This window comes from Giraffa tippelskirchi, chromosome 5, assembly GCF_054371585.1.
Source record: "Giraffa tippelskirchi isolate mGirTip1 chromosome 5, T2T-mGirTip1v1.2.pri, whole genome shotgun sequence".
In the NCBI taxonomy this organism is placed as follows: domain Eukaryota; kingdom Metazoa; phylum Chordata; class Mammalia; order Artiodactyla; family Giraffidae; genus Giraffa; species Giraffa tippelskirchi.
In genome coordinates, this window is record NC_137279.1 from 168,434,853 (window position 1) to 168,450,282 (window position 15,430).

At 39.7% G+C, this 15,430-nt stretch overlaps 1 protein-coding gene across 4 annotated transcripts in view; it reads left to right on the forward strand.

Moving 5' to 3' along the window:
- ORC1 (origin recognition complex subunit 1) overlaps positions 1-15,430 on the forward strand; it is a 34,923-nt gene that overhangs the window by 959 nt on the left and 18,534 nt on the right. For 2 of the 4 annotated variants that reach the window (XM_081485394.1, XM_081485396.1), the window contains 7 exons: positions 4,142-4,216; positions 4,889-4,988; positions 5,816-5,943; positions 7,551-7,729; positions 8,907-9,225; positions 13,452-13,818; positions 14,941-15,042. In XM_081485394.1, the coding sequence (XP_081341520.1) occupies positions 4,894-4,988; positions 5,816-5,943; positions 7,551-7,729; positions 8,907-9,225; positions 13,452-13,818; positions 14,941-15,042 (1,190 nt within the window). In that variant the 5' untranslated portion in view covers positions 4,142-4,216; positions 4,889-4,893. Of the gene's footprint in view, positions 1-2,409; positions 2,593-3,017; positions 3,121-4,141; positions 4,217-4,888; positions 4,989-5,815; positions 5,944-7,550; positions 7,730-8,906; positions 9,226-13,451; positions 13,819-14,940; positions 15,043-15,430 lie in introns of those variants that run through there. The other 2 variants (XM_081485397.1, XM_081485395.1) reach the window with 2 other exon arrangements.

Below are 15,430 nucleotides of genomic sequence, written 5' to 3' on the forward strand. Positions count from 1 at the left end.
GGCACCTCTTTTACATTCTCTAGTCTAACCCCGAAATAGAAGGGCCTTCTCTTCTGGCAGTTGGAAAAAGCACTGGACTTAGAGAAATGAGATGCAAGATTCTTATCTTGGGCTATCTGCCAAATTGCAATGATTAGATATGGTAGTTTCCTATTTTAGTTGTCTGTAAAAGTGGTACCCTCTTCCCTGCTGTTTTGGGTACATGTGAATGCCATTGAAGGTTTCTGGTGAGAGATCATGTTTATCAAGTCCCTTGCAACAGTTTTTAATTTAACAGAGGGCAATATGCAACTTTAGAAGGTTTCTGAATTCTTTGAAATTGAACGCAGAATTTTGTGTGAATTGTGTTTCATAACATTCATCAAAGTATTAAAAAACAAAACCAAAAAAACCCACTGTCCCTTATAAATAAATGCAAGGGGTTAAGGGAGTGGGGAAGGACTTCCGTGGCAGTCCAGTGGGTAAGACTCGGTGCTTCTACTGCAGGGAGCGTGGATTCGATCCCTGGTTTGTGAGCTAAGATCCTGCATGCTGCGGCCAAAAATAAATTTTTTTTTAAAAAAAGAGTGGGGAAATAAATCGACCATTTTGCATTTTCTCACTTAATCCTCAGTGATCATAGAATAATACCCCCAGCACAGAATGGATGATTAATAAATAAATATTGGTTGAATAAAAGAAAGTTCCTATTATTATTTGCATTTTGTGGGTAAGAAAATTGAGACCCATTTGACCTCTCAGTCAGCAGGTAGGAAGCCTGGCTTATTGTAATAAGCATACCAGAAGCAAACAATTGTGTGCCTGTATTGTCAGTCGCGTGTGACTCTTTGTGACCCTATAGACTGGCCCGCCTGGCTCCTCTGTCCTGGGATTCTCCAGGCAAGAATACTGGAGTGGTTTGCTATTGCCTCCTCCCCTTAGACATGTATTAACATTACCCACTTTCATACAAGGTGTTCTAAGGTGAAGTACTTAAGAGCACTGTCATTGGAATCCAGCTGTTCAAGGTTTGAATTAAGGCTGTGCCATTCTATGTAACATTGGGACAACTTACTATCTTGAAGTGCTAGAGTTTTGGTTCTACCTTCTGTCTTGGTGGATCAATAAATATATGCTATCATTATTTTTAGGGCTTCCCTGTGGCTTAGTGGTAAAGAACCCAGAGACATGGGTTCTATCTCTGGGTCGGGAAGATCCCTGGAGGAGGAAATGGCAACCCATTCCAGTATTCTTGCTGAGAAAATCCCATGGACAGAGGAGTTCATAGGGTTGCAAAGAGTCGGATGTGACTGAGTACGGATATGTCCTGCAACTCTCCTGTTTTTCTTGGGTGTGGCTCCTGGACTGGGTAGTGTGTATGTTCAAGATTTCTGGTATCTTTGACATTGAGAGCCTGTAATGCATATCTCCTAGAAGCCAAAGTCTTTGCTGGGCCAAATCTGGCCTGTTTCCACTCTGTTCATCACTCCTGTTGGGAAACCTCTGTGCTGATGATGAGATGCAATGCTGGGTCAAGGGTAGGAAAGTGCTGCCTCTTCAGAAGGACTCCTGATTAATTTTTTGAGCTTTTCATGGAAAAATAACCTACATATAGAAAATTCACATCATAAGCATACAGCGCAGTGAGTTGTTTTGAAGAAAACATACCTGTGTAACCTGCATCCTAGAAGCATCCCATTCCCTCACTGTGCTTCCTTTCAGTCACTGAGGTTTCGTTTTAGTACAACTTCTAGCACCATAGGTTACTTTTACCTGCTTTTGAGCTTTGTATAAATGGAATCAATAGAGTATGTATTCTTCTGGTGTCTGATTCCTTTAGCTCATTGTTATTTTGTAAGATTTTCTCCATGTGTGCAGTCGTGGTTGGTTTAATTTCACTGCTTTATAGTGCTGCTACAACCATTCTGGTTCGTGTCCTTTGATGATTTGTTTGTTTTTCTGTTGGATATATTTTGTTAGAACTACTGGATCATAAGATATGCACATGTTCAGTTTTAGTAGATACTGTCAATTTTCCAAACTTTCTAATTTATACGCTCTCCATTAGTGTATGAGAGTTCTGGCCACTCTACATCCTTATCACACTTGGTATTGTCCTAATGACTTTTTAAAACCTGTTCATTCGTTCATTCATTTGTTCACCTATTATGTGTGAAGTCTTAACCTAGCCCCTGGGGATGCAGTTATGAACAGACAAACAAGGTCCCAAGATCCCTGCTCTTTTGGAATTTAACATTCTGATGTAGAAAGTACAAAAAATAAGAAAGTAATATAATGGTTATTGCTTTGATAATAGAGGGGTGCAGTAGAACCTGACCCTGAAGGACAGTTTAAAGGGGTGGGGAGTAACTTTCCATTGGGCATCAGGGAAGGCCTATCTGAGGAAGTTTTACTGGTGCTGAGACTTGAGCCATCCCTGCAAAGATATGCAAGAAGAGAGAACAGCAACTGTACAAGTCTGAGGGGACTAACAACCTTGGTCTGTTTGAGATTTAGAAAAGCAGTCCTGGAGCGAGGGATAGACCAAGACGGGGCAGGTTATGTAATCCAGGCCCAGAGAGCCTTCTGATACTCCTGCCTTTTCAGCCTTTGGTAAATCATCCACCCTTGCATACAGATATGCTTATGCTGGTCTCAGTGTATAGAGCTCATGATCTAGAAAAGGAGTGTTAAATTTTATTTTGGTTTAGTTTTTGAACTAAGATACCTGCTTTAGTAAGCTAAAATATGGTCTCTGTTTAAAATCATTGAAAGCATGGATCTGATGCCCTTAGATACACATGAATACCTGAGGAGTATGGAGATAGTCCTTCTGCATGCCAGTTTTTGGTTTGAAAAAATGAGATCCCTGTGCCAGTGTAACCAAATATCAGAGATAATGTGACAAATCAGGGCATCTATTCTTCAGCTAGATTATTCAAGAATTGTAGAAAATGTGTTGCATGAAAGTGAAAGTCACTCAGTCGTGTCTGCCTCTTTGCCACCCCATGGACCCCAGGGACTCTTTATGACTCCACAGTCCATGGAATTCTCCAGGCCAGAATACTGGAGTGGGTAGCCGTTCCCTTCTCCAGGGGATCTTCCCAACCAGGGACTGAACCCAGGTCTCCCACATTGCAGGTGAATTCTTTACCATCTGAGCCACCAGGGAAGAAAATGTGTTGGGAGATTCCAATTTGCTATAATATCACTCTCAGTGATATTCTGTTTTTTTCAAAAATGATGGAACTTATTTACTTGCATCTTTTGTCTGTACCTCAGTAGCCTATTTTGCCTGATTTCATTGTGGAAAGGTGAAAAGTTCCAAGGAGCTTCTAATAGTTCCATGTTACATCTTCCATTAAAAGGAACATATATGGAAAGGAAGTTAGAGTTAATATATTTCTTTGGACATTTATTGAGATCCAAACACTTTTATTAACATTTCATCAAAAGATTAGTGGATATAATGAATGCAAATGCATTTTTTACTTGAACCCAAGTCTCCAACCTGTTTTAACTCCTCAGTCTGCTGTTTGTTCATTTCTATGATGTATTTCATTAAAATTAGATTGATTTTAGTAGTAATGTGTTGTGAATTACACTCTAAATATTCTTAATAGTAATCATTGAGGCATCATTTGTAAGCTGTGCATTTACTGACTCGATACCTTCTTTTTGCTAATTAGCTTCCTCACAGCTATTAAAAAATACATTTTTTAAAAGCAGAAAATCTTATGGGTCAAAATATTCCCAAGTAGAATGTAGGACATAATGCTACTGAACTTTAGGAAACCAGCTTATTTAATCAGGATGTCTATATACTGTTCTAATTCTATTGTTTTCGACATGGACTGAAATTATTGGTCCCTCTCTCAGTAAGTCAGAGTATTCTGTCAGACTGGATTAAAAAAATTTTTTTTTAAACCCAGTTTTGTCAAACTTTAGCTCTATAAGAAAAGCACTGAATTTAGAGGAAAGTTATTATTTTCTTAATAGCAAACTTGAGATGATGAATTGGCATTATTATTAGGACTAATAGATTGTTGCTTCGAAATTGTAAAGATTGTTAAATATGTTTGGGTTTTTCATTCACATTTCAGTATTGTCAGTAAAATGTCTTTTTTTTTTCATGTACTTTAATACAATCATTTCTTTTCAGCTATTCACAGTACTTATATCTAGGACCTATCAGTTGCAAAGAAAAATACTCCTTCCAACTGCCAGAGCAGTACAGGTTAGTGACACTGGGGTTTTGTTTTGTTTTTAATGTAAGTGGATGATACATTTGATAAAATCCATTGCCATTCCCCCAAATGCCTCTTGCATGTTTTTCCCTCCATCCCTTGGAAACCCTCATTTCATCTATCTTATCAATTAGCTATCCATTATTCAATATTCAGTTTAGAAAACCCCTTTAAGAAACCCTTCCTCCCGGAACAGTCAAAAGACCTGGTCCTTTACCTTAGCCCTTCTGGCTCTTTCTCTTGGCTCTTTGTACTGTTAGTTGTCCTGTCGTGCATTTTTATTTTATCCCTGCCTAGATTATAAATGTTATAAAGATACTTAAAACTACTGTGTCACTGGCTTTTAGTTTCATGTTGGTAGATGTTTCATATCTCTTTGTGCCTTGTGCCAAGTACTTCTAAATATCTGTAGTTTCTTATATTGACCTTTCTGTTTCCCTGGATAGGAAGAGATAAGGCACAGTACCAGATGATACTGAATTGCCTATTTTTGATCTTCATAGAGTCTGAATTTTTCCTCAAAAATTTTTTTTTCTAAACCTAAAATGTGTGGGAGGGTGGTAGGGGCGGAAAAGAAGGCTGAACCCTTTGAAGGCAGGAACTGTGCCCTAGAATTCATCAGAGCATGTCATGTTAACTCAGAGTTAGTGACTTTTACACAGGAGCCATGGCGTACTGTTCTGCAAGACTGAGGAGCAGACAAACTTATTCGTGGGTTGGCAGGCCATTGTTGGATCAAAAACTACACTACCAAACCTACAAGTGAGTGATAGAGTTCTTTAGTACTGAAACTAATAGCTTCTCCAAGCTAAGATGTTAATAACTTGTATCCAAAGTGTCCTAGATATTATAGGTTGAGGAGTGTGTGTGTGTGTGTGTGTGTGTGTGTGTGTGTGTGCGCGCGCGCGCGCTTGCTTATGACTACTCAGTCATGTCTGACTCTGCGACCCCATGGACTGTATCCCACCAGGCTCTTCTGTTCATGCGATTCTCCAGGCAAGAATACTGGAGTGGGTAGCCATTCCTTTCTCCAGGGGATCTTCCTAACCCAGAGGGACAGTAAATATGAATTGACTATAAGGGAGCAGGGGTTTGTTTGATGGAAGAAGATAGTAGCATAAAGAGAGCAGCTAGTGATACAGGAAGACATTATGTAAGGTTAATAAAATTTGATATGTGTGATAATGTCTTACCTATTTCAGATAGGTTCTGTGTAATTCTGCATGATAGCAGGGTGGGATTAGATGTTACTATATCCCCTTCACCCAAGACAGCTATGAACAATTTGATGTTGCTCTTGGGCAGCTTTCATGTCTTAGGAAGACTTTGTTGTTCTTTGTGAATAACTGAGAGAAGTTAGGGTTCATACTGAGGCCTCTCGATTAATCATCCATGCTAAAACAATCATTTAACTCATTTCATCTACACTTGCATATGACCGGTATATTGGTTTATAGTATAACTGGTCAGCAGAGAGAAACTATTCAGGAGATTTTCTGGTTAAAGAGCATATTCTTGTGTACCAAGGGGTCTGAAGAGCTTGGCCCACCCTACGAGATTTCCTAACTTGTTTCTCTGTTATTTCCTAGAGAGATGAGTGTGAAAAGAGAAGGTTATTCAACTGAGATTCACATCCAAGTTGGACAGTTTGTGTTGATTGAGGGGGATGATGATGAAAATCCATATGTTGCTAAATTGGTTGAGTTGTTTGAAGACGGTAAGTTTGGGACTGGAATGAATAGCATTCCTTGTCGTGAATGATTGGGAAGTGCTCCATGATGGGGAAGAACAGCGGTTACTGATTCCTCTGCTCAGAGCAGTATATCGGGTGTGCATATGGGGTCACTTAAGCACCAGCTGTACCCTCTTCTACCTAGTGAACGTCTTTACTCACTAGAGCAGTACTGGGAAAGAGTGGAATTGGGGGTCTCAATAATTTAGCTTTTCCATTATTTTTAGGATCGGGTGAGAATGGCCGTGAAGGCAGGATTGTTGAAGTGGAAAGGATGATTTAGGAAGGGGGGGGAAGGGAAAAAATAGGTGATTTGCACTCTAATAGAAATGTGTCCTTTATTTTGGCATCAGGAGGTTAGTAATTTTGCAAATGCAAAGTTACTTTTTACCAGGGATTTCTTAAGTTGGATTGGGAAGGTGTATTAGTTGATTGATGTTCAGTCAGAAAAACAAAAACACGAGGTGTTTTATTTACCCAGAGAGACTTGTATACAAGTGTTGAGTAGGGAGGAGATCAAACTGGTGCTTTCCAGAGATCAATAAGGGCAGAAAGCCACTACTGCCCTTAAAGCTGGAGAAGCCAAAGGGAAAAGAGTGTTAAGTGGGGTCTGCAAGGCCACACTCAAGCTGCTGCTGATTTTCTCTGCTATGAACCTTCTGCAGAATAGAGAAGAGCACTGAAAAGTGGCAATGGGGCAGAATTGCAAAAGGAAGATGAAAGATAACAATTTAAACTATATAAAACTACTTCTTCCAAAAGCTAGGAGAAGAGGATGTAGTAGTTAGTCCTAGCCTGTGGCAGTTTGCATGCCTCAAAGAAAGAACTGATAGAGTGGATGAAGATGTTTTACATTGCAGACAAGAGAAGATACTTGACGAAGTATGGAGGAAAACGTCATCAATCTAACGTCCACTAGAGGGAGCACGTCAGCAGGGTGGGCTTTTGTATTTGTGGTTCGGACCTTTCTGTATAGATTTTAGAATTTGTGTATTGTGCTACATCGAATGGCTTCAGTCTTTGTCTGAAGCAAGATAAGGAAAAGAAGAGGCAGTGGTGACAGTGGCACTAATGAGTGTGTGTGCTTTCGCTTGGAGCTAACTCTGGTGTGGAGTGATGTTAACAGTGCATTACAATGATAAAGCTGAAGACTGCAAGCATCCGGTGGCCAGAAGTCATCTCAGTAGCTTATGCTCTGAGTCTTACTGGGAGTTTTCCACAGATTTGCAAAATTTGTTCAGTGCCCGTGATTAGAATTGCTCCTTTCAAATGCGTTTTATAATTTATTTGATGGCTGATAGCACCATTGGGAAGTGGGGCAAAGTGAGAGGAACATGGGTGCTGGGTGGAGTCAGCAAGCTGGTTGGTCCGGTGACCTTTGACACATTACTTAAGGTCCCTGTAATGGGATTACTTTACCTGTAAGAGGGAGACAGCTTTAGTGTCTGCCTTGTACAATTATTGTGAGGATTGAAGATAATGTATTAATCAAGTATTATCAAGTGCTTAGCACAGTGTCTGGCACATAAGAATTACTTAATGAAATGTTCTCATGTTTTCTTAACCTTACCTTTTTCACCTCTCCTTCCTAGATTCTGAACCTTATTCCAAAAAACGTGCTCAAGTACAGTGGTTTATCCGATTCTGTGAAGTCTCTGTCTGTAAACAGCACTTGCTGGGCCGGAAGCCTGACACACAAGAGATATTCTGGTATGACAACCCTGCCTGTAATAGCAACATTAGTGTCGAGACCATCATTGGCTGTGTGCAGGTAGGTGGTACCTTGATCCTCAGTTCTATTGTGAAGCTTATTTATGACTTGACTCCTAAACTGCATGGCCTCAAAGATATTACTAGCTCTCGTTTACCTCACAGAAATGAATTTTTCCTGTTTGTCATTGTCTCTGCTTGCCTGCCTACTTCCTTTCAACAAATATTTATTGAAAGCACTTACCATATGTTAGGAGCCTTCTGGAGGAAGCGACATTTAGGTTGTGACCTGAGGGAAGAGCAGAAATTGACAAAAGTATCTCAGTGGGAAATTATATTTAGCTATGATTGTGACAGGCATAAAGCATTGTGAGGCTGAATATGCTTGCTTAAATGAGGACTTCACTTTGAGTAAATCAGTACAAAGAGTGCTAATTGCTACAAGCAAATATGTGTTATGGGATTTTATGATAAATCAGGTTCTAATGAGGTGTAGGCTGAGCTGGGACACTGGAGACTAGGGTGTGGGTTATTTCTCAAGCTACTTCAGGCCTCCAAAATGGGTTTAGGTCATGATGTGATCACCTGGTAATTAGGTGGTTGGTAGGGCAAGGAGACCATGGTTTGGCAGGACTATAATCAGATTTTTCGAATCTATAGGCTCAGCATATTGTGTGCCACAAAATAATTAACCTTTGAGTTAAATGGGTGAAGAAGTGAAAGGCAGATGTAGAAGTTGAAGCAGCTAGATGGGTGGATTTGGAAAGGCAGAGAAGGCGTTTAGGCAGGAACAACACCATGGTAGGAATGAGCGGGACTGTGAGAAGCCACAGTCGACTAGTGGTGGGAAGCCATTTTGAAGAGTATTGAGGACTCAAGAGATACAGTGGGGTCAGATTTAGAAATCACTGCAAATCAATTTAAGTAATCTGATCTTGCTAGAGTGGGTAACCACTGTAGGTTATTGAAGCATTGTAGACTATGCTTAGAGAAGTTTTTGTGGGGAAATCTGGCCTCAGTGAATAAAATGGATTGAAAAAACAACACAAGGTATTCATATCAGCAAGGAGGAGTCTGTGGAAATATGCCATATCATGTTCATGCCTTTTTTGTTTAGAAAAGTAATGTTCCAGGTAAGATTGCAGACCTACATGCTTTTTAATCATAGCACTCACAGAGCATTCCTTGACTCTCTTGCTTCTCCTTTTTTTTCTATCATCTATACTTCCTAAATTCAGGTAGTAGCTTTAGCCCCAGATGAAGTCATACCTATAGATCTGAAAAATGAGAAGACATTCTTTGTGAAACTATCTTGGAATGAGAAAAACTTCAAACCACTACCTCCAGAAGTATTTGCTCAGTTGAATAAGCTTCAAGAAGACCATCATAGATACCAGAAGTCCATGGAAGCCAAAACTAAGAGTACAGAAAGCCCTTCTTGGACCACAACAGAACATGCAGTCAAAAGGATTGAATTAAGGCATTCCACTTCCAAATCTCGTCACACTGCTTCCCATCCTGTCACCCCAAGGGCAAGGAAGAGGCTGGAACTCAGCAGTAAGTGTGAAATGGGTGATAGTGGGCAATATTGAGGCTAAAGGAAAATGGTAAAATATTAATTCATGCTACAGTACAGCATTGAGTTAGTGCAGCAGTGGGCCAAGTACTGATTTGACATACCTTGAAATATGTGTCATGTAAGATTTACCATTTTCATCATTTTAAAAAGTGTACAGTTTAGTGGCATGAAGTACATTCACACTGTTGTATAACCATCCTCATCTTCTTCTAAAACAGTCTTTCTAACCTTTAAGCAATAACTTCCCATTCCCTCATGCCCCATCCTCTGGCAACCACCTTTCTACGTTTTGTATATTCTTGGCTCCTTTGTTGTAAATTAATTGACCGTATATACTTGGGTTTGCTTCTGTGCTTTCTATTCTGTTCCATTGATCTGTGTGTCTGTTTTTAATGCCAAAACCATACTGTTTGGATTACTTATTGCTTCATATTGGGTTGGCCAAAAGGTTCACTTGGGTTTCTCCATCCCATCTTACGGAAAAACCTGAAGGACCCTTTTGGCCAGCCCAATAACATAGCTTCAAATCAGGGACTATGATGCATTCAGCTTTGTTCATCTTTCTCAAGGTTGCTTTGGCTTGTTGGAGTAAGATTTACTTTTTTTTTTTAAGGCTGAATCATAGCCCATTGTACATATATACCACATTTTATTTATTCATTCAACTGTCAATGGACACGTGAGTTGCTTCCACCTTTGGCTATTGTGACTAATGCTGCTATGAAATTGAGTTTACAAATATCTTATGGAGTCCCTGCCTTCATTTTGGGTATGTACTTAGAAATGGAACCATGACAGCTGCATCAATTTTCTTTTTACATTCTCATCAATAACACTAGAGTTCCATTTCCCCACATCCTCACTAAGTATTTAGATCTTGTTATTTTATATTATTTTCTGTGGCTTTGATTGTAGCTATCCTAATGGGTGTGAGGTAGTATGTCATTATTAACATTTTCTTAATGATTACTGATGTTAAGCCTTATAATCAGCTAATTCAGCTAAGAGCTCAGCTACTAAGGTGACATTGCTTTTAGATCCTTAGGGGAAGAACTAAGAAATATATATATGTATTTGTTATAATGTTAAAACTCGTAAATTCATACTGATACTTCTAATCTACACCACAGGGTTCTTCCTGTCCTTCCCGCAGTTGCATAATTCCAAATCGTAATTGATTTGTTATTCTTTATATTTTTAGAATATATTCCACTGAGGGAGTAATGTTACTTTGATTAAATATTTTTCTTCTGCTAATCGTTATTTATTGGTGATATACAGTTAAGTTCTTTTGTTTATGTTTACTTTTAGGGCTTTTCCCATCTTTGACTTTTAAAACATGTGAAACATTAGCATGCAGTCAAAACTATTTAAGACGAGTGTCCTCAGATAGCCCCATTCCTTTCTTTATCCTCTCACCTTGCTTCTACCTCATCTTTTATACGTAATAAATTTTGTTAGTTTCCGGTTTTTTTTTCTAATTTTATTTCCCATTATTTTTTGGCCAGTAGAGTATTCTACTGGATATATTATTTTCCCTCTTAACTTTTTGCACTAATAATGTATCTGAAAGCTACTCTGTGGCCATTCTACGAACTCATCCTCATCCTATTATGTGTCCTTAATTTTTTTGTTTCTGTGCCAAGTTCCTTGAGTATTCTTGAAACTTCTTAGTATAATGTATGTTTCAGTTCAGTTCAGTCGCTCAGTCATGTCCAGCTCTTTGCAACCGCATGGACTGCAGCAGGCCAGGCTTCCCTGTCCATCACCAACTCCTGGAGCCTACTCAAACTCATGTTCATCGAGTTGATGATGCCATCCAACCATCTCATCCTCTGACGTCCCCTTCTCCCTCCTTCAATCTTTCCCAGCATCAGGGTCTTTTCCAGTGATTCAGTTCTTCGCATCAGGTAGCCAAAGTATTGGAGTTTCAGCTTCAGCATCAGTCCTTCCAATGAATATTCAGGACAGATTTCCTTTAGGATGGACTGGTTGGATCTCCTTGCAGTCCAAGGGACTCTCAAAAGAGTCTTCTCCAACACCACAGTTCAAAAGCATCAATTCTTCGGCACTCACCTTTCTTTATAGTTTCTTTTCAATGCTCACATCCATACATGACCACTGGAAAAACCATAACTTTGACTAGGCAGACCTTTGTTGGCAAAGTAATGTCTTTGCTTTTTAGTATGCTGTCTAGGTTGGTCATAGCTTTTCTTCCAAGGAGCAAGCATCTTTTAATTTCATGGCTGCAGTCACCATCTGCAGTGATTTTGGAGCCAAAAAAATAAAGTCTCTCACTGTTTCCATTGTTTCCCTGTCTATTTGCCCTGAAGTGATGGGACCAGATACCACGATCTTAGTTTTCTGAATGTTGTTTTAAGCCAACTTTTTCACTCTCCTCTTTTACTTTCATCAAGAGGCTCTTTAGTTCTTCACTTTCTGCCATAAGGGTGGTGTCATCTGCATATCTGAGGTTATTGATATTTCTCCCAGCAATCTTGATTCCAGCTTGTGCTTCCTCCAGCCCAGAGTTTCTCATGATGTACTCTGCATATAAGTTAAATAAGCAGGGTGACAATATGCAGCCTTGACGTACTCCTTTCCTGATTTGGAACCAGTCTGTTGTTCAATGTCCAGTTCTAACTGTTGCTTCTTGACCTGCATGCAGGTTTCTCAGGAGGCAGGTAAGGTGGTCCAGTATTCCCATCTCTTTAAGAATTTTCCACAGTTTATGTATGTTTAGGAGCTGAATATGAACATATGGAACTTTATGGAAATGCAGACGACTACTAAAGAAATAATTTATACAATCACCATTTAGAAATAATTGCGGTATTTTTTTCACTGTTGATTTTGTAGGACCTTGAAAGTTAGGGTAAGAAATTTAAACTTGACACAGTTACATAATTAGATGTGGCAGGTATGAGGAAAATATTTTGGATTGTTTTTGACAGAAAGATGGAGAGATGAGGTGTAAGGGAGACAAGGATATTGGGACATTTTTATATTAATGTGGACATGCATTATCCTCATATTTCCCACACAGGTACTAGATGGCATCTTCCTTGTCTGCAGCAGCAATTCCACACACACCCTGTACTGTGGCTGAAGTGAACTCCTCTGCCCAGTGCTTTCCTGTCTCGCTGCCTTAGCTCACATCAATCTCAGTTATTCTCTTCACTCACCTCCCTCCTTCTCCTTTCAACTGTGTTGAAATTTTGCCTTTCTTTCAAGGCCTGTCTCAAGAGCTGTATTTATTAGTTTGCATGCATGCTAAGTCGCTTTATTCGTGTCCAACTCTCTGAGACCCCGTGGACTGTTGCCCGCCAGGCCTCTCTTTCCATGGGATTCTCCAGGCAAGAATACTGGAGTGGCTTGCCATGCCCTCCTGCAGGGGATCTTCCTGATCCAGGGATCGAACCTGCATCTCTTATGGTCTCCTGCATTGGCAGGCAGGTTGTTGACCATTAGTGCCATCTGGGAAGCCCTATTTATTAGCACTAGATGCTTTAGGACCATTATTAAACTTGATATTATAAACATTTACGCATCTTATCTGCCCTGTTAGACTAGAGTATCTTATGGATGGGAACCAGGATTGAGTCTCATTCAACTTTTGTCTCCTAGCACCGGGTATATACCTTGCCATTTTAATAGCTCAATGGATGAGCTATTCGTCTGTGAATGAATGTCCAGGTTCTTGATTCCTTTGATCATGATGAAATTGGAGGAGATCCAAATGTGTTTCTGTGTATTCTCAAAACCCAGTTGCTTGCCTACAGGATCCATCTCTCCACTGGTATAATCTGGGTTAAAAAAAATGTAAGGCCTTGGTGTTACTCAACAGAGCCATTGGAATAAGTTTCAGATGGGGTTGAATGGGGCTTGAGGATGTACAGTATCACCCTGGTTGAGAACAGCTGTTCTGGGAGATTACTTCATGGAAAACCTGATGTTTGAACATTTATATATGAAGGCTGATTTAACTGTTCCAGCTAGCAAAATTACCCATAGAATTTAAGAGAGAGACTAAAAATATTAGCTATCTGACCTGGGAAAAGAAAGTATCGAATAATTCCAAACATGGATAATTCATGTCTTTGTATCACTCAGTGAAAGAATTTATCTCTAAAGAGATTAGGGATCTGTACAGTGCTTGTTACAAAATTCACACACTGTCTATGGTGATTTCTCTTGAACTTAGGTTTCTCTAGGACTCCTAACACTAGGATTTCCCAGGCGACTTCGTGTGCCTCATTGGATTCTCCTGGAAGAATGAAACGGAAAGTAGCCTCTGAGATCATGTCACCTTCAAAGAGGTCTCTGCCTGATGGTTCTCAGACCTCGTCTCCAGCTCTGAAAGCCCCAGAGAAAACTGGAGAGATGCAGCACTCTTGTACCAAAGATGCCAAGAAGACTTCACCTGATCGTGGCATGATCCTGAGAACTCGAGTCCCAGCTTTGAAAACAACAGAGACTAGTGAAAAAAGAACACTTACTCCTACCAGTGGGGGACGGAAATCCTCGGTGGTGCCTTCTGTGATTCTGAAACCAGGATACATCCAAAGAAGGTGACTGGGGATGTTACCCTGCCTCCCACAGAGCAAATCAAGATCCTTCACATGATGTGAAATGTGTGGGTGACAGCCAGTGAATCTGTCTGTGTCATAGAATCATCAGCTTTTCTAAAATCCAGATTTCTGAGCCTCACCCCAAATGTAGTGAATCAGTTTCCAAGTGTTGAGCCCAGGAATCTGTATTTTTGAGACACTCTTAGGATGATTCTGATATACCCAGCTGTCCTTTGGGGGTTGCTGCTCCAGGAGATAATTCCCAGACCTGAATTGCTTCACAGTCTTGGATTCCATTACTTGCTTGGCTCTTTACCACATTTTAACAGTGATTTTTCTTAGTTTCTTTCTTTCTTTCTTTTTTTAAACTGGAAACCATTTTCAAATACATAAAATACAAGATAATGCATCTAGAACAACTCTGAAGTTTGACACTGGGCAATGTCTGTACATAATGGGTTGTACAAATGTGACAATCCTGAAATTTCAGTGTTTCCCGCTCAGAAACTCTAGCACCTGGGTTTCCTGATTTTCTTTGGTTTCCTTTTTTTTTTTTAGATTTTTTTTTTTAATGTGGATCATTTTTAATGTCTTTGTTGAATTTATTACAATATTGCTTCTAAGTTTTGGATTTTTAGCCCCAAGGTATATGGAATCTTAGTTCACCAACCAGGGATCAAACCTGGTTTGATCAAACCTGCACCCCCTGCATTGGAAGGCAAAGTCTTAACCACTGGACTGCCAATAAAGTCCTTTACCTAGATTTCTTGATAAATGCTTTGCATTGAAAGTATACCTGCATTGCTACTAACCTTGAGTGGACAGTAAATTATAGATACATCAGAAATTTAAAAAGAATAAGAAACTCTGTGTAGAATTAATATATTCTGATTTCTAGTTGGGGAGGTGATGAGTCTAATTTAAATGATAAGCTTTTGGCAAAATTTAACCTCTGGGTTTGAGTCAAACTTCCATTATAAACTTTTTGGCAAATTTTGCTTAGCTCCTTCCAAAGAAGCTGCTAAAAGAATAGGAGCCTGTCAGGTTACCTAACTTCCAGTCCTGCTGCTGATAGCTGGCACCCAAAACCACTTTCCGTAATCTTGCTGTGATATCTTGCAGGAAGAGCAAAGAGCCAGAAGTTCAGGATGAAGCTACCTCTACTTCCCGTATCCACAGGAAGAGTTCTCTCTTGACTTTGGATCGGATTAGGCAGCAGCTTAGGTAAGTGCTCCTTGGCAGGCAGAAAAACATCAATGCCATCTGTGAAATCTATAATCCTATTTCTTAAATCCTCTTAACATTTCTTGTTTGTTATTTGCTAATCCATTGAAATTTACTTTTACCTAGTATGTCTGGAATTGTGTTAATTTCACATAAACATAGTTTGAAAGGGGCAAGAAACACTGCCCTGGGCTTAGGTGGCTCCCAGGGCTCCATAATCATCACACCCAGCAAGACTATTAGTAGGGTGCCTAAGAACATGAACTTTGATTCTGGTAGACTTGGATTTGAACCTAGGCTTTGTCATTTATTAGGTTGGTGCAAACATAATTGCAGTTTTGGACCGTGAATTTTAAATCATTATAACTAGGCTCAAACACGTCTTTAC